The sequence below is a fragment of the Rhinolophus sinicus genome, chromosome 5, assembly GCF_057876585.1.
Source record: "Rhinolophus sinicus isolate RSI-liver-muscle chromosome 5, RSI-T2T, whole genome shotgun sequence".
Lineage (NCBI taxonomy): Eukaryota > Metazoa > Chordata > Mammalia > Chiroptera > Rhinolophidae > Rhinolophus > Rhinolophus sinicus.
Window position 1 is genome coordinate 36,814,746 of NC_142505.1, and position 23,566 is coordinate 36,838,311.

The window sequence follows — 23,566 nt, forward strand, 5'->3', positions numbered from 1 at the left end:
TGAAAAGTCGGCATTTGAATGCATTCTGTTAGATTTCTTGGGCTATATTATCATCTTGGGAGGCATTTAAATGAACCTCAGCCAACGCAGGGAGTATCTCCATCTTTGTAAGACTTCTCACAACTCTTGTCACTGCTGTAAGATGGTTCTGGCTCTCTTGGACTTCCAGATTATACTGTTTTTCACCATAGATTCTTACTTAGTTCATTTATTCTATCTGGAGGCATCTCTTCTTGGCCCTCAGTTTTCAGACATTTCCATCTACACTGAAGAGTAAACGAATAGAATTTCATAGTGAGAGGGAACCTTAAAGGTCATCTAGGTCCATAGAGCTCTTTGTGATTTGTACCATACTTTAAAAGGATAAACGTTGCAATCCGTGATTAGAAAGAAGCATGAATGCTAAATTGCGTTCAGTTCTTGTGACCACAAAAGCATGTTTGTAGCAATTGTTGATATTATACAAGGCCTATATTAATATTTCATTACTTAAAAAACCTCATTACAGAAAAAGAAAAGGCTATTCTTTATACACCTTTAAATCTAATGGTGTCTGGTTTTTCTATTATGAAAGAAAGATCCCCCTTTGTGTGAGTGTAAAATTATGGAATCTTTGCCTGGAAGAAACCTGCAGATAATCTCTAGTTCATTCTTGGCATTTTTTTTTAATTGGGGAAAACAGATCCAGAGAGGCTGACTTGCCCACTGTCATATGCTATTATATAAAGTGTCAGAGTCAGATTTCCAGACACCTAAATTTTAAAAAATTGTGTGCACAACCTTACCAGAATCTTATTTTGTGAGCACTGATTTATTTACTATTTACTTTAAAATATGTTATCATGTAAAGCCTGATTTTCAGTCTTAATTATTTATTGAGAGGTCAGGATTGCCTCTTATCCAAGAAGATTAATTTTAAAATTATATATTTAAGTATTTTCATAATTGTGTTTGTGAAATTAAAGCAGATTATATTCTGGGAATATTGGTTGTCATTAAGTACGTTGCATTCTATACTGATGGGACCCAGCTAAACTGTGCAGTGTGTTTTTATAAACTTTTCAAACTTGCTAGAGGCTGCAGAAAAGCAGGGCTTTGATTAATTTGGGGCAGGAGGATGCCGTGAACCTCTAGAAACACCAAAAAGTGAATTCATGATTAAAAAAAAAGGGGGGGGGATAAAAATAGTTGCAAAAATACTGTGTGATGGGTCTGAAAAAATTTAATGAGCATCTAATTGAGTCATAATTTGGCCAGACGTTTACCAGAATACAAAAAGTAAAAGAAAGCAAAACAAAAAAGCCCACCAAAATCTTGGGTTTTAAATAATACTTGTGCATTTTCTTCTGATTTTTCTTCCTTTGGGAGGCGAGTGGGAATTTTGGAATACATTGGAAGGTCATGATAGCTGTCCACAAGGAACAAGTTAGTCTTTGTCGATGATGTTATCCTTTTTGTATTGTTCCAGATATTTTCCCTCAAAATTAGGAAAGAATTATGTAGGAGTTACTTTTGTTTAAAATAAATGTGAAATAAATGCTCTGGCAGAGAAATACGGCGTTTCACCAGAACTCTTCCAACAGTGAGGCATCAGTATTTAGGATTTTGTGAGTTTATCTCACCATAAACAAAGGGGAGGACATATAATTTGAAATTAAGGCACAGTTAAATAAAATGCTGATATTAAAGTATTGACAGCTGATATTCTGGACTGTGGCAGCCCTAATCTCTTGAGAAGTAAATACAAACACATGAAATGTTCCTGGGCTTTATAATGAATAACTTGAATTTGTGTCTGATCTAAGCCATTTGTCTGGCATTTCAGAAAATTATCAAAGTGACAAAAGGAAGCGTTTTTTTGGACTGAGAGTTTGGGAGACATCAGAAAATCCAATTTTGGTTTCAAATTGTTTGGGGGATGGGGAATAGTTTCTGGGGCTCCCTGTTGACTGGAACATTGGCTGTTTTAGTTAGTGGTTCTCAACTCTGCCAGACGTAACACCTTTTGTAGGATCTGCCTGGCTATCCTGAAGTGGAATCCATAGGTAAGATAACTGTCCTCACATGTAACGTTTAAAGAGTTGGTGTAACGCCCCAACTGTATTAAGAGAGAGCAGGAAACTAATATATATCATTTAAAGAAGTAAATACTCAGACATGAAGATTCTAAAAAGAAGTAATAAAGTAGTGATACATGTGCAAGTTTGGCTATGGATGTGACTGTTACACTGCGACTGACTTAGTTATGTTGTAATGGTTACTTAAGTGTTTTTTGGGTTTTTTTTAATGTGACTTTCTGAAAGGAAGTCAAAAAGTAAAGGTCCTAGCAGGTCAAAGTATACCTTTTCTTTATTTATATGGGAGTTGTATTCTTGGAAAATTGTATTATAAAGGTACAAAACATATTTTGTGTTTATATGTAAAATAGAGCTAGATTCTAGTCTCAGATAATTAAAAATGGGTTTCTTGCCTATATGACTGCCTAGTGGAAAGTGTTTTGGGATATGGGCCAGTTGTCCCATGCCTCGCAGAGCATCTGGCACCCTTAGTCCTTGCCCACTAGATATCAGCAGGACCTGATGGCATTTTGACAGCAAAGGCACTTCCATGAATTTATAGAACATACCTTACGGAGTAGCGCAGTGCCCGGTTAGGACTGCTGTGAGCAGGGGACTTTCTGAATGGTATGTGTGTCTCTTTCTCTGCTGCACTTCTTTCCCCTAGCTTGTGACAGTGTCTGGTATAAGGATGTGGAAATAAAATGTGCTGTTAGACATTTTCCCCATAGCATGTATAGCCTCTTAGTCTATATTATTTATTATGTTTATTGCTTTTTGTCTTTCTCCCCTTGCTGAAATGTAAGCTCTGCAAAGGTGGGCTTTTTGGGGGCAGGAGTGTCCTTGTTCATTGCCTAGAACAGAGCCACCATAGCTGTTTGAATATTTATTGACTGGCTGAATAAGAGTACAGCTTCAGCTTTGTTTTGTATTTCCAAGTGCACACTATATCATAATACTAAACTGCATTTTTCAAACATACTGCATTGCTTCAGAATTCTCTTTTGCATGTGTTATACTTTCCACCTAGAGTATTTGTCTTTTTATCCCCCTCCCATTGGCAAATTAATATTAGTCTTTCCTCACTGCTTAGCCACCACCTTCCATTATTAATCTTGTGTCCACTTTTCTGGTTATACTTATCATGTGTTACAAGTTACCCTTGTAACTTGCTTACATATCTTCCTTCCTGTGCTGTGAACGCCTTGAGGGTAAAGGAATCTATCTTATCTATTACCAGCACCTAGCATACTACCTGGTAAATTAAAGATATTCACATGTTGAATTTCAGCCTGAAATAGGTTTTAAACTGAATCTTTATGAGTTCAAATATCCATTTTTTTTACTTGTGTTTGTTTCATGTCTCCCCCAAACCAAGATGTTCTCTGACAGCACTGAATGAACATTATGCACAATTTTCTTTTGAAGTTCTAGTAGTTTGCGGAATAATTAACATGTTACATTTTGGTTACCAATCATTAGTTTAAATATTCATTGTTTTAGGGGTCATAATTTCCCCTTGAGAATTATATTTTAATTTCTCAAGAGCATATTAATTAATTGAGAAAATAGATATGAAATTGCCTTGTAAACTAAACATACTAAACAAGTGTCATGTATTGTAAAAATATTTGTTATCTGTCTACCTTTTCTTTCTGGGTCGGTTGTATGGGAGAGAGACCACTATAAAATAAACAATTACTCCTTGAACTGTATACATTGGTATTCTTAATTGTGATCTTATACTTTTTCTGTGTCCACGGTGTAACATTTAAAGTTAGTGATAAAAACTGCACAAATTATTACTTTATACGTTTTTAGTGATTTTTAAAAAAATCTCAAGTAATGAAAAGTTTAGATTTTTAAGTTCAGCACTCATATGCATATTTATTTCTTGCTAAGTACTTAGCTTGCTCTGAGAAAAAGCTGTTATTAGGTGAGAAAAGGTATTTTTGTCTGAATAATTAGGCCTTAATCATGAAGATGAATGTGAATAACCAAGAGGGGCATCAGTGCACTTAAAGCAATTTTCTTTTTTGTACAAAAATAGAAATTCTCTGAAATCAGTATTTGTATGGTACTTCTACAGTTTACAAGGGGTTTTCCTCCTGTCATCTCATTTGACCCACACTCTGAGTGAGCTCTGTGGTAACGTCACCATTTTATAATTGAAGAAACAGTCTCAGAGTTTTATTTTTGCCCTAAGTCACAAGCTTGTAAGTGGTAGAACTAGGACTCAAATCCCAGTCTTAAGAAATGCCAAATTATTTGTTCTTCCTACCACACAATACCTGAGAGTATTAGAAGTAAAGAACGTTATATATTAATGACATATACATAGAGCAAGACTTTCACGAAATAAAAAAATAGTTCAATATTTTCTTAATATTTAAAGTGTCATTGTTCATTGTCTAATAAACTCATCATTTCATCCCAAAACTTCTGTTGAACACATGTATTTCTCCTCAGTTACTTAGCTGCTTAAAATGTTTATTATCTCCTGGTTTCTGTAGGTCAGGAATTCAGGTGTGGCTTAGCTGGTACCTCTGTCCCAACGTCCCCTGTGAGGTTGTAGTCAGGTGTCAGCAGGAGCCACGTCTCACCTGAAGGCTCAATTGAGGTAGAATCCGTTTCCAAGTTCAGTCACATGGTTATTGGCAGGACTTAGTCACATGTGGGCTGTTGGACTGAGGGCCTCATTTCTTTGTTGGCTCTTGGCCAGGAGCCTCAGTTCCGTGTCATGTGGGCTTCTTCATAGGGCAACTCACAGCGTGGAAGCTGGCTTTTCACTGTGTGTGTGCACACACATTCAGGGGAGGGGACAAAGAGAGAGGGAGAGAGGAAGAGGGAACTGAAATGACTTCCCATCACCTCTGCTGCATTCTCCATATTTGCTAGAATCAAGCCACTACTTCTAGTCTTTACTCGAGGGGAGACATTACAGTGGGCTTGAATGCCAGGAGATGGGATCATTGGGGACCATTCCAGAGGCTGCCTGTCACAGATGGTCACCCTAATAAAAGGGACATTGCTTCTGTATAATACTTCACAATGGAATGCAACTCATAACCTGTTTCTGTTTTTGTTTTCCTGCAAGAAATTATGTGCTTAAGCTTTTCTTTCTCTCTTCTTTCTTTTTCTTTTCTTTCCTTTTCTTTCATCAGTACCTATTTGTACTCACAGGAGATTCAATTCAGTTCTTAGAATTAACTCTAATTCACAAATTTGGTGTCTACAGACTTTCTGCTGAAGGGATCCATGTACATTTTCACATAGTATAATTTGGGGGGTACTAGTAAGCATAAAATGTCACAGGGTTTTTTTAGTTTTGTTTTTTTAAAGATTTTATTAGGGGAAGGGGAACAGGACTTTACTGGGGAACAGTGTGTCACAGGTTTTTAATACATACATTTGCAGTGGCTGTACTGCAGCTTTGAATGTGTAAAATGAGTTCCGAGCCAGATTTTGAAGACTTGCTAGGTCATTTGTTTGAAACCTTGTTCCAAAAGGCGGATGGAGGTCATAGTGTGACCCCAGCTAGTTTTGCTCTTTTTCATGGGCGCAGACTGTACACTGAGCTTTAGCGTGGCTGCTTGACATACTCTGTTGGTTGGGAAAGTGGAGGAATCACCATGTACCCACCGGCGTCCAGCGACTGGAAGCTACACAAAGTAATTTAAAAGGGCACTGGTGTTTTGAAGTGAAGGTAAAACCACATCTTGAAAGGTCAGAACATCAGAAACCCTCCTTGCCTTGCTGTGGGGAGAAGGGAAGAAGAAACCTCCGTGCTTCTCGTATTTCTGGAATAAATAATAAGTGGCCGGATCACACTGCCCCTCCCCAGCATCCACACTGTTGTTGGCACTAATGAAGAAGACCCCCGAATTCTCTCCACGCCCATGTCTCCCCGTATCATGGCCTCGCTCCCATTCTTCCTCTTGAGGAGGTCATCAGGATCAATCCCTCCGTCTCTGTTTACAGTAACCGCCACAAGAAGTCCAGGGCTCTGGGTCATTCCTCATGCTCACATGACTCTGCCCGTTGACTTTTGTATCCAGATCCATTGCCATTCTCGCTGCTTTCACGAGTTTCTTTTATCCACAGTCTCTTCTCTCAACGGTACCTTCATGTGTTTTATACTCAACTGACCTTTTTGCCTGCTGAAGTCTTTCTCCTGCAGTCTTCTCAGCTGGTAGCTCTTTTCCTTCCCGTTTCCCTCATATCACTTGATCTACAGGTGGAGACAGAGCCTTGTTCCTCCTTGTGCTTTTCAGACTGCCCCCGCCCCCGGCCTTTTTACAACACCCCACCTCTGAATCTCATCAGCCTACCTGGTTGTATTCATCTATGGAACCCCTGGATCATTCCCCCTTATTTCTTTAAGATTTTAGCTCCTAGTTCATGGTCACTTTTCTAGCACTGTTTCGGTGTTCACTTATGGACATTTTGTGATGTACATAGATAATCTTTCTAAAACTTTCTAGACTTCCCCAATGATCATATTCTCTGTCCTGCCATGAGGCACTTCTTCGTAGTTATTTCCTAGATTTTGACCTTACTGATAACTAAAATCCCTCCATAATTGCAATTGCAAACATCCTAGCTACCATCTCCTGTCCTCTCAAACCATGCCTTCTTTGACCCCAGTGCCAACAATCTTTCAAGCCCTCTGTTCCCTATAGTACGTATATTAATTCTGCAACTTTCATTGGCCTTCAATAGGCCCATCCTCATCACAACCTTGCTTACCTCCTCAACTGAGCTGACCCCCTTCCTCTGGCTTTGTCTGGTGAAGTGCCAACCCTGTTGAGATCTGACTCTCTTTTTCATGCCCACTTCTGTACACTTTAATGTACCTGGAGGAAAGCCATGCTTACTTGGTCTCACTTTAGATTCATAATTACCAACCTCAGGAGGGTTAGTGCTGCCTGGCAGTTCTGGTACATTTTCCTGGCCCGTTCAGTTGTCTTATTCCTTCTCCTCATTCTTCAAACTGCCAACCTTTACCACCCCCCACCTCCACTGCTGCCATTTTTACTCTCAAAAGATAGAAATAATTAAAATGTCTAAAAAGCTCTCACTGTCATATCCACCTAAATTAATTCCTTGTGGTTATTGTACTTTCCATGCTCTACTTGGTCGTAAATCCCATTCCCCCTCAATTATTCGTGAACATTGTTTCGGAAGTTCTCCCCCTGCCCCAGTGCAGCATCCATTTTTCTCCTCTATTAAAAAAGTTTCCATCAATGAATAAGCATGCTCTAATTTATTCAGTCTTTAAAAAAAAAAACTCTCCTGACTCCACTTCTCCCTCTAGCTACTGTGTTTCCCCAAAAATGAGACCAGGTTTTATATTAAGTTTTGCTCCAAAAGACGCATTAGGGCTTCTGTTCAGGGGATGTCATCCTGAAAAATCATGCTAGGGCGTATTTTCCAGTTAGGTCTTATTTTCAGGGAAATACGGTACTACGGTATTCTATTCCCTCACTCCCCTTTACAATGAAAGTCCTTGAAAGAGCTGGCTATATTTACCTTTTCTAATTCCTCTTTTCCCATTCTCTCTTAAACCCTCTCCAAGCAGGCTTTGGCCCCACCACTCTGCCTGTACTGCTAGCATCACGATCACCAACGATGACCTCCGTATTCCTAAAGTCACTGGTCAGGTCTTGGCCATCATATTATGCTACACAGTAGTAGGATTTGGCATGTGTGATTATTCCCTCCTTGAAACATTCTCTGATTTGGCTTCTTGAGTTTCTTTCCACCGCATGGAACGCTTGTTCGAGTTCGGTCTTCAGGCCTTGTTTTAAACAGCTGCCTGTTTCTCTGTCCCGCAGCTCTCTCCTAAGCTCTAGACTTACATATCCAATTGCCAACTTGACATTCTCACTTGAATGTCTCCAAATTCTCGATCTTAACATGTTCTCAAACTGAACTTTTGATCTTCTCACTCAAACCTGCATCGCCCACGGTCTTCCTCATCTCATTAACTGGCAACTCAGTCTTTCTAGATGCTCAGCAAAAACCTTAAGTGTTACCCTTGGCTCCTCTCTTCTTTTACAGCCCGCATCTAGTCTGACTGCATATCCAATTTGACAGTCATTTCAACTTCGACTTTTATTTGGAATCTGAGAGAATCTTACTGCCTCCAAAACCCTTGCCCTCGTCCAGGCTACCGTCATCCTTCTGAAATAACAGCATTTCTGGTTATAGAAATAGCCCCTACGGAGTATCCCTGCTTTTGGCCTCTAGCCCCTCTCCATACATTTGCCTGTTCCTAAAATTGCAACTAGAGTGATCCTTTTAAAACAAGTCAGATCATATTTCTGTTTTTCCAAACTTTACCATAAAAATCAAAATCCTTACCGTGACCAACAAGGCTCTCTCTATACCAGCTCTGGGCAATGTAATTTTAAATTTTTCAGCAGCCATGATATAGAAGTAAAAAAAGATGAAATCAATGTTAATATCTTATTTAAACTGATACATCAAAGTATTATTTCAACATGTAATCTATGTAAGGAATTATTAATGAAATTATTTTGCTTTTTTATATAAAATCTTCAAAATCTGGTGTGTCTTTTACACATTTTGGATACTGAATTTTGATTGGAAATACTTGTTTGGTATTTAGGTTTCATAAAATTTACAGCAGAAAAAGTAGATTTACACACCCAAGTAGTTCTAAACACTCTTAGGAGTTTTTTAATAACTGAATCCAGTGTTGGTTTTTAAATTTTAATTTTGATTAAAGTTAAAAAATTTTTAAATCCCTTTCCTAGCCACGTTTCAAATGCCGAGTAGCCATATGAGGCCAGAGGCTGTCATATTGGACCACACAGCTTTTTACCATCTGGCCCCTCTTCTCTGACGCGTCTCCTACTGCGTTCTCCTTTGCTCATTCTGCTCCAGCTATACAAAGACCTGTTCTTTGATCACAGCAGACACTTCCCATTTCAGAGCCTTTGCATTGGCTATTCTCTTTGCCTAAAAAGCTTTGCTCCCAGATAGCTGCATGACTTACTCCTTCGCCTTCTTCAGGTAATTTGTTCAAATGTTATGTTCTTAGAGAAGCTTTCCCCGACCAACCTATTTAATATTTGTACTAACTGCCTTCTCTCTCAAGTTCTTACATTTCTAGGATGCTTTTTGAAAGAAAAGAGGGCTGAGAAAGAGGTGAGCTGATCTACAAAGGAAAGCAGTGAAATAAGAATTGCCCCATACAAACAAATGAATATGTTAGGAAAAAGCACAAAGTAAAATAAGATTGAATAAGTGGCTATATCTCCTCAGCTTGCTAATACTTAGGAAGGTCAGAGGATTAGTTTTTTGTGTGTATGACTGACTTTCTTATAGATTGTAAGCTCCTTCAATGCAAGGCTCAGACTTAACGTTCTCTTCTACCTTTTTTGGCACCTAGCATAGAACTTTAACCAAAAGGCGATCTGACCTCTACTATTATGGGCCACCTGTTGGTTAGCCTTTTGCATTTTACACTTCTACCTTCCCTCCTCTTTCAATGCCAGCTATTGGTATACTTGCTGATGGGTGCGGCTGCACATGCCCTGTGGCTGTGATTAGGGCACTGATTCTCTCTTTCTTTCCTTGTCTATTGTGCATTCTTACTTATTTTCCAAAACCAACTCCTAAGAAGCCTTCGCTGATTCTCCTGGTTTATTAACTCCCTTCTCAGTGCTGCCTTTAGATGTATGTGTATACTTCTGTTTTGTATTCAAGTGGAGAATATAAATATGTAAACACAATTGCAATAGAATATGCATTATTGTGGGCAGAGACTGGCATTAAATCTTTAATGACTTCCCTAGTGCCTTACGTATGGTAGGTACTCAGTGCTTGTTAAATTGTATGAACCAGGCACAGAACAGTTAAGAAAGTTGCTACTAATGGGTGAAATTTATGTTGTTTAAGATACGGGTTTTAAAACCAAATACCTTTTTTTAAACCACATTGAGAGACAAGAGATGTAGAAGCTGTTAGAGGGTGTGTGGGGAGGAGCAGTAAAATCAAAGATCAGTCCCTAAATCGGAGGGAGGCTAAGGGTCAGGTGCTCAGAAGAACTTGCCATGATCGAAAGCCAGGAAAGCACATGTGCTCAAATGGACTGACAAAACTCGTCTGTTTCTATTACAGGAATGCTGTGCTCAGTTTTACCCTGGATTTTGCTCTTGATATATTATTTCTTGATGTATTTGTATAGTTTACATCCCTGCTTAACATTTGACAATCTGAAATCTGGGTAAAGGTCATCCCTCATTTGTTAAGCAAGGGATTGGGACAGATAATTATCGAGTCCTAACTCTGTGATTCTGTTATTTTGAGGAAACCAGAGCCTGTTAGCATGTACTTAAATGGTACCCTCATGGGCACAAGAATTTTCATTCGTTTTGCTTTTGCTGCCACTGTTTGTTCTTTATACATGGAGGAAATACTAAGTGTGGGTCTTTGAGTTGCCTGTGAGGATGTTTTGGTAGCAAGCTCATGCTATGAAAATATGCTTAGATTTTGGATTAACTGTATTGTCAGAAATTAGAAATTATGTAGCTTTTCTTCAGTTATTTTTCATGACTCAGAAGCTTAAGCTGGCACTGTTTCTTGGCAATTAACTCTTTCCTCACCAGGGGTTCTGGGTAAACTGCAAAAGTGTTTCCTCCTCTCTATGGTAATTTATTGCTAATAGGTAGCTGTCCATGAGTGTGTACCAGAAGGCGTCAGAAAGAAAGAGCAAGGGACAAAAATGCTGTTTCTCTGGTTCTTAAACTGATGTTCTTTGTTTTAAATAATGTTAGTATTGAAAATTAAATATAAAAAAAAATCACTATTACTTCCCCAAAATAAGTATTACAAGAAATAAGATAATAGAGCAAGCTCTAGTTTACAAATAAAAGGAGGTAAGTGTCTCCTCTTGCCCATTATGCTCTGATTCTTTCCCTTCTACCCAGCCGTAGCCAGTTCAGACTAGATAACTTTTTTGGACCTGAAAAATCACTCGAATTATTAATTGTTTTTCCCTCACAGAAAGTGTGACAATTCTTTCTTTTTGTTTTTCTTTTTTACATAAGTCTGCCTCCTAGCAGTGCAGCTACTTTGCACCAGTCTGAGGGTCTTCCTCTTGCACATAAGCTGTTTCTCGTAGACGGTCCATACAGTCCTGACCCTTTTCACTTGCTGACAGCCAGACGTTCTCTGCCTTTAGTGGGTGCTGAACAGAAGCAACGTGCCCATCTCTTATTCATATGTAGGTGACCTCCACACTTGATTAACTTCGCTAGTCCTAACACTCAGGCTCAGTCCCTCTGCTGGCAAAGCTCGCAGGGCTCACCACAAAGGTCCTATGGTCTAGTTATGTTTTTAGTGAGAACCAGGTGTCTTCTTTCTTTCCCCATCTTATTATTTATGTCATCTTACGGCACAAGTTTTCCTCAGAATGATTTAAGTATTTTATAGAATTTCGAATGCATCTACCTTAAGTTAGATGATACAGCTATTTGATGTTGGGGTGATGCTGTGAATTTGTTATTTGCATGGCTTCAGATGTCATAATTTTTCCCCCCACTTTCTAGGAAGTAACAGCTAGCAGTCGCCACTATGTTGACAGGCTATTTGACCCTGATCCCCAGAAAGTTCTACAAGGTGTCATGTAAGTAGTATGTATTTAAGAGTCTATCAAAAGTCTTATTTGTTTTCGTGTTTGAATCTGCCAAATATTATAATTCTGAAAATGCAGAGTTATAACTTTTTTTTCTTCCATTTTGGAAAGACCCTTAACATTCATGACTTTAATATTGTGAAAGAATTGTCTGCTGTGTAGTTGTTAACTGACATGCTTACTTTCATTTTTTTGGTAGAATACTTGTTTTACATTTAAACAATGTTTCCTTTGGAGAATGCTTTTGCGACTTATAATACCTAGCAAAAGCAAGAGCATAAAATTGATGATCTTTGATAATTTGGAAAGGGGCGGGAGAATAGGTTTTTGTTATGGTTTTGATTTTGGTTAATTCATAGACTGTCTCTTACGGTTTGAATATCCTAGTGATGTTTTAAATATCAGCATTTAGAAAGCAGTCATTAGAAAATTTAAATAAACTCTTGATAACCTAAATGCCCTTCTTTTCTTCAAAATTCCCTTGTGTTTAATAAGAGGAAACATTTTTAGGCAACATATCTGAGGTGATTATACTTTAAATAATTAAGTGGCACAGGTGTGATAAGATTGCAACTGCTTGAAAGATGGATTCTCCGAGAGCAGATTATCGTTCTCTTAACACATTGGTTCTAAGGAATAAGGTCTAGCCTAAGACCCGCTCATAGGGGTGGGAAACACCTAGCACCAACAGGCCTGAACTCTGTCCAGAGTAAGGGGGACACAAAAAGGGTCAGGATGAGATCCATTTGGGATGGCAGTGAAGGCAGAAATCAGTTCCTTTCTTATTCTCTTAACCCTGCTAGTGTTATCAGCCAAATAATACCTTCAGTTTAACTCTTGCTCAACCAAGACAAGGCTAGGTCAGATGCTTTGCTTATAGAAATTTCTACTAACTGCAATTCTTATTCAAACCCCAACCTCCTCCCACCCCCTACCCCGCCAAGGCAGTGATTACAGAAGGGTTGTCTTGGGGATGTGGATTTGTAAAGTGGAGGCAAGGTAAAAATAAATAAGCTTGCTTGACTATTCAGATTGAGCTGGAAGGGAAGTTGGGGAGCTGGATGGAAACTCACCGGGGATACTTGACACCTGGTCTTCACATCTTCTCAGTTTACAGAAACAGGAGATGATATTTCTTGTTCTCTTTATGCTAACCTTGCTTTTGTCCCCTTAACTAGGAGACTTTATAATGATTTGATCAGTCCCCTTTTGACTAGTTTGATTATTACTGGGAGGAAATGTGGTATTAAATCCATCTGTTAAATCAGTTTGGGTTGTACCTACATACACAAATTAGTTGAGGGGATAGGTTTAATTTAATATTCCTCCTTAGACAGGCAGACACTCCACACACACAGCCAGAAGCTTTGTATATTGATAATCTTAGCAATCACTAGGTGACTTAATCTAATCGCCCAGATTAACTTCTGTTCTGACATACTTTCTTCCTAATCCCTCCCACCCACTACAGGCACCTAGACAATTAATGGCAACGCTGCATGTTTAGAATTGGGTTGCCACCTATTTCCAGACGTTTGCTTCAGGAAAGGGTTTTATCTTTAATCACAAAGTCTTAATTGAAAATCTCCAGTCTCTGTTAGAAAGAACCTGGTGATAACTCAGATGCAGATAGCACGGTAAGAACCCTCCCCTCAGAATCTTAGCAAGCTGGAGAATCATTCCAGAGGGTTTTCACAGGTCTTTAATCATGATTAACCCTCTGAAATGCAGCCAGTTTCATTGCATAAACTCTTTACTTTAGTCTTAGTGTTTGTAAAATTGCTTGTTATCCTCCACTACTGATACACACACACACACACACACACACACACACACACACACACACTTAAGTAAGATTCCTCAATAAATAGTTTAGTTGGAAATGTCAGACTCATTAAGTGTTCAGTGAATGATCGTAGAAAATAATGTTATTATTTTTTATTATCACTGTGACTATGGTTGTTTAAGAAAAAAGCTAAGTTTATCAATCAAGGATTCTACATAAAGTACTTGTATCTTGAGTTGTATCTGATACGAGTAGCTAATTCGAATGTTACTTTTCATTTTTAGAAATTTTTAATTTACCAAAGAACACTAGCTCCTTGAAAGTTGATAAAATATCAAACAAAGCATTAAAAAATTGGAAAAGCATATTATAACAACCAGCTAAGGTGTAGTTTGATAGCCTTAGTGCCTCTTTAAAAAAAATCAAGTCTTAGACACTTAGCTGTTAGCTAAGACAGATAAGAAAGGTTTCTGTGAAAGAATGGTGGAATGGAAAGAGTATGGGCTTTGGAGTTGGACAATACTGTGTTTCCCCGAAAATAAGACCTAGCCAGATCATCATCTCTAATGCGTCTTTTGGAGCAAAAATTAATATAATACCTGGTCTTATTTTAATATAATGTAAGACCGGGTCTTATGTAATATAATATAATATAAGTCCCTGTCTTACATTAATTTTTGCTCCAATAGATGCATTAGAGCTATGGTCCGGCTAGGTCTTATTTTCGGGGACACACAGTAGTAGGTTCGATTTCTGGTTCTGACACTTTTAGTGGAGTCCTTTCCTAGCTGTGTACTTAGGCAAGTTACTTAGTGTCCTTGACCTCAACTTCATCATCTGTAAAGTGAGCGTGATACTGGCCATCTTGCCAAGTTAGTGGAAGAATTAAGATGTGGATACCCACAAATTGGCACTTTGTGGTTAATCAGTGTTATCTCTAATTTAAAACAACTTCAAAAATAAGATGATTTTCTTCAAAGAAGAGAAAGAAAACTCAAATAAAAAATATCAAACAGATAAAACAATTCAAACTGAAGGAGAAGAGGGAGAGGGGCTAGAATTCTTGATTTAGACGAGAATGTGAGTGATAACACATTCCGAGAAACGTGATTGCTACTCACAATAATAAAATAAATCTGTTTATAGTTTGAAAGGGACAGATCACCCGGAATCATTTCACTTTATGTCAGAATAGAGCTGGCCTTCTAGGGGTATATGTAATATGATTTTGGTAAAGCTTCCTTTACCCCAGAGAGAAATATTTATTCTTTCTGATTCAGTTGTTTCCTGACCTTTGGAACTGTCTGAAAATTAATTATACATAGTCAAGAGAATAAGTGAATTATATTTTTAACATTTATTTTTAAGTAACCTTTTCTAATACTGGAATAATACCATATTGATAGAGGAAAGAAGGAACCAAAATGAAGTTTAGGAAAAGAGAGTTGACCAACTCTTTTTATACATGTTACAGTCACTACTGAATCAACCAGAGACCATTGCTAGACCAAAATAGGTAGGTAGAATGGAAGTGGCCACAGAGTGTAAACAACCAAAGGTGGCCTACTAATTTTAGGGAAGGAAAAGACAGACTGAAGTAATGTGCTTCGAATCTGAAATATCCAATTGGAAAGATATAAAAGAATTGACCATTAGCTTTAGCTACAAGACAACCAGTTTTATGATTTTTCTAGCTATATTAGCTTGATTTTTCTCAGTAAAGATTGTGAACACATAAAACATAACAGGAAATGCAAAATTGAAGAAATTAAATGTGAATAATGATTTTCATCATGGTCTGTAATGTACTCAGCTGAGTTACAGCCATAGCCCTACCCATAAATACAGGGACCTTTTTGTAGATATCATCATAAAGGACCGTTTTACCTGGTTAGTGAGCATGACCTTGTTGAAAAATACTATTAAGCATAAGAACTGCTTAATTTCAACTGTTAAAAAATGAGGAGTTATCTAGAGATAGCTTTTTTGTTAGCAGTACAATATTTATCATAAATTTGAATGGTCCTGTTGTATCAAAGGTTTAAATACAGAATCAGGTACCAACAGAGCAAAATTTCAAATGCATAAGTGAATAGAAGATCATTAGATATGGAGTAAGATAAGAGCAGACAGAACAGGGAGGTTAGTTGTGTAGGTTATAAACTATAGCCTTTGCAACTACAACAGAGAGTAGGTATATCAGATAAACTATACTGAATTACAAATTCTGAGCTTCCTTTAGTGAGGAGATCTGCATATGACTTAAAAGAAAACAATTACAGGTTTGTTTGTTTTTCTTGAACTTTCTGTGGTTTTAGGTCAACCATGTTAAATCTCATAGTTGAAGAAGAACTCTTCAGATGTTTTTGTAGAATGTGAGTCAAATCTGCCTAAAAACTTTTTTTAACATATCTAAATTAGAGCACCTGATCTGTTTTCTATATTAGTGATTCTCCATGAAAAGATCAGCAGATAAACCTATGTGGCCCTGTGCTGATATTCCCCATGTTGAAAGGCAAAAGATGATACAAGCAAATATGGCTGGCTTTGTGGTTTCCAAGCTGTATAGAAACAGGAAACTAGACCAGGATCTCTCTGGTGAACTCAGGCAGGCAGTTGTGGATACTATAGAATTGTTGTGTGGTTTTTGCCAAGTATCCGTTTCTAAAAAGTATCATCTGAAGGATTTTAATGGACTGATGAAATAAGTTTATTTTGGTAGTGATTATTCGATTTTCCCGGAAATTGTGTACCTCTGGTTTCAGTAGGATACAGACAGGTTCCATTTTCTTACATAAGCTAAAGATACGAGCTCCCATGATGAAGCATTTGGTTTTTAAGAAATTTTAAATTAAAGGATAAGTTTTAGGGTAATTCAAAAGAAATATCCTAATAAAGAAATAAGAAATATACATACGTGTGTGTAAAGGTATATTTATCCTCTAATACTTTTTAATCAGTTACTTTTAAAAGCGTTGTAGGTAAACATAAAGATGACCTTTAATACAAAATGAAATGGGAGTAATTCTGAGTCTTACTAGTTTAAAGCTATGTATCCTGAAATAATTCTGTCAGAGAATTATGGTTTAAAGTCTGGTAAGATTCTTTAGAAATTATTAGATCAAACTGGTATAGTTTTTTCATATAGATAGATAAGTTGTTTGTATATGTGGTATTAACTTTGATATCAAGAAGAGCTGTGTATTTGTATATGTGTGTGTATCTTTTTGTTTTTCTAAACCACTTAACTGTCTGTTACCATATTCCACAATGCTTTAACACATTTTCGATGTTCTTTGGAATGATTACATACATAAAAAGTTATTAACATGCCATAAAATATTTGGGCATTTATTATTAATGCAATTATTAAATTGCTCTCTTCATTATTGGAGAATGTCTGGTGATTTATTATCATATATTGATAAAATAAAGAGTTAAATACAGTAACTCCTCATTTCTGAGCTGGTATTTATACAAATTGGAACTGTATCTGAAACTACATATATTCCAAAAATCTACACCACAGGTAATTTGTTTATAAGCATGAACTAAATTACTGCCAGTTCTTAGTTCTGTTCAGTTTATACATAAAGTAGGTGCACAATAAATGAAGTTCACTATAAATTTTTCAAGTGCCTCCTGAATCAAAGCCCTATGTTAAAAATGACTTTAGTTTGAATAATAGATTATTATTTAATTCTTTGAAAATTGACAATGGTAACTTTAATTGGAATATGTCTATATATCATTCCCTAACCATGCTGGATAATAGAAAACTTACTGTACTTGTATGTTTGGATATTACATTCTCCAAAAAGAACATAATAATTATAATTACAAAGACAGAGCAGTGAGTATGTTTGTAACTTTCTAAGACATATGCTATGGTAGACACTGTATATGTAATTTTAATATTTGAACCCTTTTTTCTTTACCATGCTGAAAGTTAACTCTTTCAGAGCAAAGAATGGAAGTAGAAAGGTTAGCTTACATTTAAAATTAGGTTCCTCTTGAGTTCATTTATTAGTGGGCATATTTAAGATTCTAGCTAAATTTTAGCTGAAAATGTTCCCTGATAAATGCATGTTTGTAACATCTTAATATTGGCTCCCTTTTCCCATTCTCAAAGAGTGGGCTATCCCCAAGGTTTACTTTTAGCTTTTCTATCTGGTTATGCTTATCTCACCTCAAAGATAATGCAATGTGTCCAAAATGAAGATAGATCCCTGTCTTGCTAAGGGATTTGTTCTCTAAGCTTCCTGGTGTTCTCTGCACCCAGTGGCCCAGACTTGAAGTAGTTACTCAAGATATGTCACATATCACATTTCCTGTACTGATCAAATCACCCTGTTAACTGCTTCCTCAAAATGTCCTTTGTATTAACGGTTCCTATAGTTGCCACCCTAATCAGTCTTACATAATCAGATACCTGGGTAGATTGATTAATTCCTTCAACAAACATTTGTTGAGTGCCTAGCTGGTGCTAGGTAGGCATCACATTAGTATGGGAGTATATAAGGATAAATAATGTAGGCACTGCTCTGGAAGATCCAAAAATCTAAAGGAGGAGACAGATAACTAAAGAGACAGGCCACGGTAATTTGGTTAGCGAATGCTATGATAATGATATGCGCAGGGGGTTTTGGGACCACAGAGGAAGGACATTGACCATGTAGTTGCCTCTCTTGACTTTAGTATTACCTGCATTGCAGTCCATTCCGTATTCAGCTTATCTTCCTTAGTTAATGCTTCCTTCATGTCCGTGTTCTGATAAAAAACATGGTTGCTCCTTAATCCATCTATCTCCCTTTAGTTTGTCTGTTTTCCCTATCACTTTTCTAACTGTGTGTTCCATGCCATCTTAAAGGGAACATTCTTTTCAATGCAGGCCCCCGGTAGTGCCCCAGAAACATTCCATTTTCATTTCCAGTATGGTCTTCTATGGATGGCCTTTCTTTTTGCCCTCTCCATCCACCTATCCAAATCCTGGCCATTTTCTAAGGTTTATCTTTAGTTCCCACCATTGCCTCAAAACCTGCTAATCTTGTCTTTTATCATCTACCTTTCTCAGCTCTATAAGCACTCAATTTATAATCCAGCCTTACATTGTTAGTGGTATTTTTCTCTCCCCAAGGAGATTGTAAACTCTTTAGATTAGGCATCCCATTGTATGGTGCTTTTGTGTTCTTCATAGAGCCTAGCACACGCTGAGCCCAAAACTAATTGTTGAATTTCAGTAGTATGTAAGTAGGGCATTTTCCCCCCAACATTAAGAGTTGGTAGACATGAGATTATGTTCCTTTGATCTACTAGAAAAAGGATGTCTTTGACTGAAAGTTAGAAATGCTTTTATTTTATATAAAAATGTAAAATTGAAACAGGAGGAAAAAGGGAAACATATTTCATGAATTCTTTTCTTTTTGATCACAATATTCTGAATGCCTAATATGCCGGAGGTAATGAAAAAAATACTTGGCCTAAAAGATGTGGCTTGAGACTGGCTCTGTCCTTGAATGTGGAGCTCTGAAGAAAGCACCAAACCTGTCTTAGCTTCCTCATCTGTAAAAGAGGGTTAATCTTACTCAAGGTTGTGATGAAGATTAAATAAAATAATGGGTATGGAATGCTTTGTAAACTTCAAAGCAATATATAAATCTTGCATAGTTTTGTTGTGCTTGCACCTTGGATGATAGTTGTGAATGTGCATTTTATACAAATAATGGATTTCAACATGGTATGTTTTATGATCCATTGATAGTAACTTCTTTGCTATTTCCAGGTCATACTGGCTTTCTTGCCTCTCCAGAGGAAACAGAATTCTCTCCTAACAAAGTAATGAGTGTATTGTGATGGAGGGCACCCAGGAGGGACACCCAACCCAGACCTGGGAGTTGTCAGGGCATGCTTCTGCAAGGAGGTGATACTGCCATCTCAGTTCAGACCTAAAAGATGAGTGGTTAGCCTGGGAAGGTTATGAGGGAGGGCATAAGGAGTTAGAGAAGAGCTGTACTCTGGGAACTGAAAGAAGCTTCATCTGGCTGGCTCTGAAATGGAATCCTACACTGTACTTAGATCTGCTAAAGCTGAGTACATGTGATGATTCTCATCTTGGTTTTAACTCTTTCATTCAAATGATCTTATAGTGTCCCTTTATAGTAATAGCTGAATAGAATTTATTTGCTGGGCATTAACATTTGTTCTTATGTAGCATATATATATTTTACTTATTAGAGTCAGAGCAAGAATTGTTTTCTTTAGACATTGGTCCATTTTATTAATCGTGTTCTCTTTAGTCTGTATTTACTCTATAACTACCAGCTGTCTCTCCTCATGTACTTTTTGCAAACTGTTGGGAGAACTAGACAGTTGGTCTTGGAGGGATTTTTATTTGCTTTTGTCTATAAAAAAATTTACTCTGGCATGATTTCAGATATTTGGAATGTGTTTATATGGTAATGGGGGGATATCTCATTTCTGCTTAGTTTAGGAAGAATGGGGAGAAATCCCAGAAAATGTTATGGTTGGGAGTTCCAGAATAGAGAAAATATCCAGAATGGCACCTGGCATAAAATACACTCTCAATGGTTAGCTGCTAGACAAATGAATGTGCTACATTAGTTAGGTACAACACATTCTGAGAAGAGATGGAGATGTGAGTACATGACAAACTGCAAGGTGAGGTCTGTAAGCTGATGATTGCTGAGTAAGTCTCTAAGAAAAACACAGGCTTCCATAAGGAGGCAGGAGCCTACTCTCTCACCAACTATCCTTTGCTAAATGAGGCTTTGAGATCACATAGTTTTATAATCATGTATCAGAATGTGGTAAAAACTTTAGTAAGCCTCAGTTTGGTCCTATAAACAAAAAAAATACTCCTACTGATCCCCTGTGAACCATATGGAAGATCCGAGGGATAGTTTATAGAGATAGTTTCTATATAGAGAGAGAGATCAGGCCCTGAAAAAGAAACCTACCTTTAGGCACTGAGCTAATGGAAGACTAGGCAGGTACGAGGCAAGACTTGTGAAAATGTTATTCAAAAACTTGTGGGAAGAATCAGCTTTCTGCAGTAATCAAAGAAGGGAATTGAAGAGAAGGATATAATTATTACCAAGGTTTTTAATGCCAGTGAATTTACTTGGTATTGGAAATATATGCTGACTGTAACATTTAGTTGTTGATGTTTTAAAAGTAACTCCCCACCCCCCCACCCCCGTTTTCTACTCTTTTTTTCCTACAAGATTTTGGTTTGCCAGCTATAGAACTTTTTCAGGATTGTAACTCTTCAGGGTTGGCAAAAAGTTCCTATGTATTGTAGAGCTCTGCCACCTAAAAGGGGAATTCAAAAGGGATGCTGGACGACAATCTGGGGAGCTTACTTTGGGATAGGAATGGGATAGAAAAGAAATGGGTGAGCTAAGAACTTGGAGGCTGTATAGCAATAGCAATGGTCTTAACGCTCTCAAACCTGACTTTCCCTTATAAACATTTTGTAACACGTCCTGTACTGTGCAGAAATTAAATCCATAGTAATATGGCCTACTCACATACGTAACTCCAAAAATGCCTGCCCTGCCTATAATGTAATGTAAAGGATAGATTTAAAAAGAAGATGTTTCAGTATGTAAATGCTTAGGCGTGACTGTGTTAGAGAACTTAATGAGGTAGTGTGAATGCAAGAGCTGCAAATATGACTAAGGTAGTATATGGCATTGATGACTCAAATACCACGAGTGCCACTGTGCTCGTGATCTGATTTTCGAAAATGAAATAACTTTTAGCAAAAGATAATCTCCCTTTTATTTACAGGGCAGGTACAATCCTGAAAAATACAGGTTGTTGTTTTTTCAAACTGCAAAAAATTCTTTGTTTGTAAAAACTATGACCAGAAATTCCCAGATACCCTCATATACTTCTGTAAAACCCCTACGGGGGCTATAATGCCCTCTTCTTCACACTGAGAACCACTGCTATATAGAGTCCCATAGTGTTCCAGTGTTCTAGGGTAAGATAGCACTGTTGACCAGTTAGGGTAAGTATTTTTTTATTAAACATTTTATTAGTAGTACGAGGTTTATTTGGAGCAATTTATTTTTTCTCCGTCTGTCCTTTGGGACCAACTACATGTTTGTGAACCAGTTGGTCATTGATGGAGGTACTCTTATTGTGGAATAAAGTTTTATTCCTGGCGAAATAAAGATCTGAGTGTAGCTAGAATCAAAAATACTGGTGAATATGTGAGAAATATAATGATTGTTTTCTTATTTTTAATCTCCTTAAGAGATAATTGGTTGCTTAAGCAAAAATAGTAATAATATGTTGTTTCTAATTAATTTAAAAATAAAATGTGTGGCAGTAGCAGCACAAAGAATGGATGGGGAAGTGGAAGTATGTACTTGCAAGGCCCTCACAGTACACAAGAAATGGGGTAATATCCCTTGAAGATTGACTGATGAGTGAAAAGATACACATGTAGATTGTAAAGCAAAAACCACTAAAAAACAATAGAACAAGACCCAAAGAGGTATAGTTAATAAAACAATAAAGGAGATAAAATGGAATCATAAAAAATATTCATTCCAAAAGAAGTCTGAAAAAGAGTAAACAAAATCATTCTCCCTGAAACAAGGTCAGATGCTTTCTGTGGGTTGGTTGCTTTTATTCTCCACTCCCAGAGCCGAGTGAGAAGGTGGTCTGTATTTCTTTATATTCAAAGGTTTGGTGGCCTTTATTGAAGAACTCAGTTTTGTTTTTGTATTGGAAGTCCTTTGCCAGCAATCAGGCTATCCCCTCTTCCCCCGTTTCAGTGCTCTCCTGCTTTATAGCCCCCCGGGTTCACTCGGCACCTGTTTCTGTCTCTTCTCTGTGGCCCTCCAGTGGAAAAGTGTCAGTGCTTTGAGTTTGTCACTAACTGCTATACTTGCCAGTCTAAGATGTTGCATAATAAAGATAAAGTGGAAAGAACTGATCTTTGATTTTTCTGTGATGTCTCAACATATATTACCCTTTTCTCTTCCCTTGAATTCAGAGACATGAAAAATGCTGTTATTGGAAACAACAAGCAGAAAGCCAACCTCATTGTCTTAGGAGCTGTTCCAAGGTACGTTTGCTGTCATCCCCTTTTCTGCTACTCATACTAAGTTTCTAATGTATTTCTCATTCTCAGCCCTGAGACCCATCTTTTTTCTGTATTGCCTATCCTATTTTTGAAAAGCCTCTTAATTTTTTTAAATGCCATGAATTTATGAAGCATTTGTTTAACAACAACAAAAAAAAACACTCACAAATTAAAGCACCAGAGAATGGAATATGAAGCAAATGTATGAGTACTTTTTGAATTCAGGAAGAACATTGGCCTTACCTGCTATGAAAGGGTGTGTCAGGTAGGTAGGCAATATACAGCAGCCCAATTCTTTCTCCCCTGTCTTGTTAGAACTGTGGCAGTTTTTGTGTGATTGTGTAATCATTTCTTAGGATTCTCAAAACCTTTTTTGAATTTAAAAAAAAAAAGACCTGCTTGGTTTTTAATTCTGCTTTTTTGTTTTTCTTGCTAATTTTTAGAATTTGCTGTTTTTTAAGTTAACATAGAAAGTTTGATTTCTTCTAATAACCTAATAAGCTCCATTTTGGCAGTGACAGTTGTATAACTTCCTATTTGCTTTGCTACTCAGAACTAAGTTTTATATGCAGTTGCTGTAGGCTTTTCACTTAGAATCTTAAAATATTTTGGGTTTTTTCTCTTTTCTTTCTTTTCTATCTTTTGATACGGGATTAATGGTTGTATTGTTTTTATTATAACTAACTTCAAGTATGAGTATATACTTTGATAAACATAAAGCAGTAAGCTTTCTTAGGGGATTAGTGTTCAGTACATATAAATATGCTTTAGGGAACGTGAGGGCTCTACCTTAGAACATAAGGGAGATGGTCATAAGTGGTGGATGATTAGAATTTGGGGAGTAGTTGTTTGGCAGGCTGGGCTGGAGTGGAAATGGGAGGATCCCCTAATCCCTCAAATAGGAGCATTGGAGAAAGAAGAGAGCTTCCCTTGCT

General features: G+C 37.3%; 1 protein-coding gene across 3 annotated transcripts in view; it reads left to right on the forward strand.

Moving 5' to 3' along the window:
* Positions 1-23,566, forward strand: part of ARMC8 (armadillo repeat containing 8) — a 92,307-nt gene that overhangs the window by 7,176 nt on the left and 61,565 nt on the right. Inside the window, exons 2-3 of one of the 3 annotated variants that reach the window (XM_019747775.3) lie at positions 11,639-11,715; positions 22,542-22,613. In XM_019747775.3, the coding sequence (XP_019603334.1) occupies positions 11,639-11,715; positions 22,542-22,613 (149 nt within the window). Of the gene's footprint in view, positions 1-11,638; positions 11,716-22,541; positions 22,614-23,566 lie in introns of those variants that run through there. The other 2 variants (XM_019747786.3, XM_074312897.2) reach the window with 2 other exon arrangements.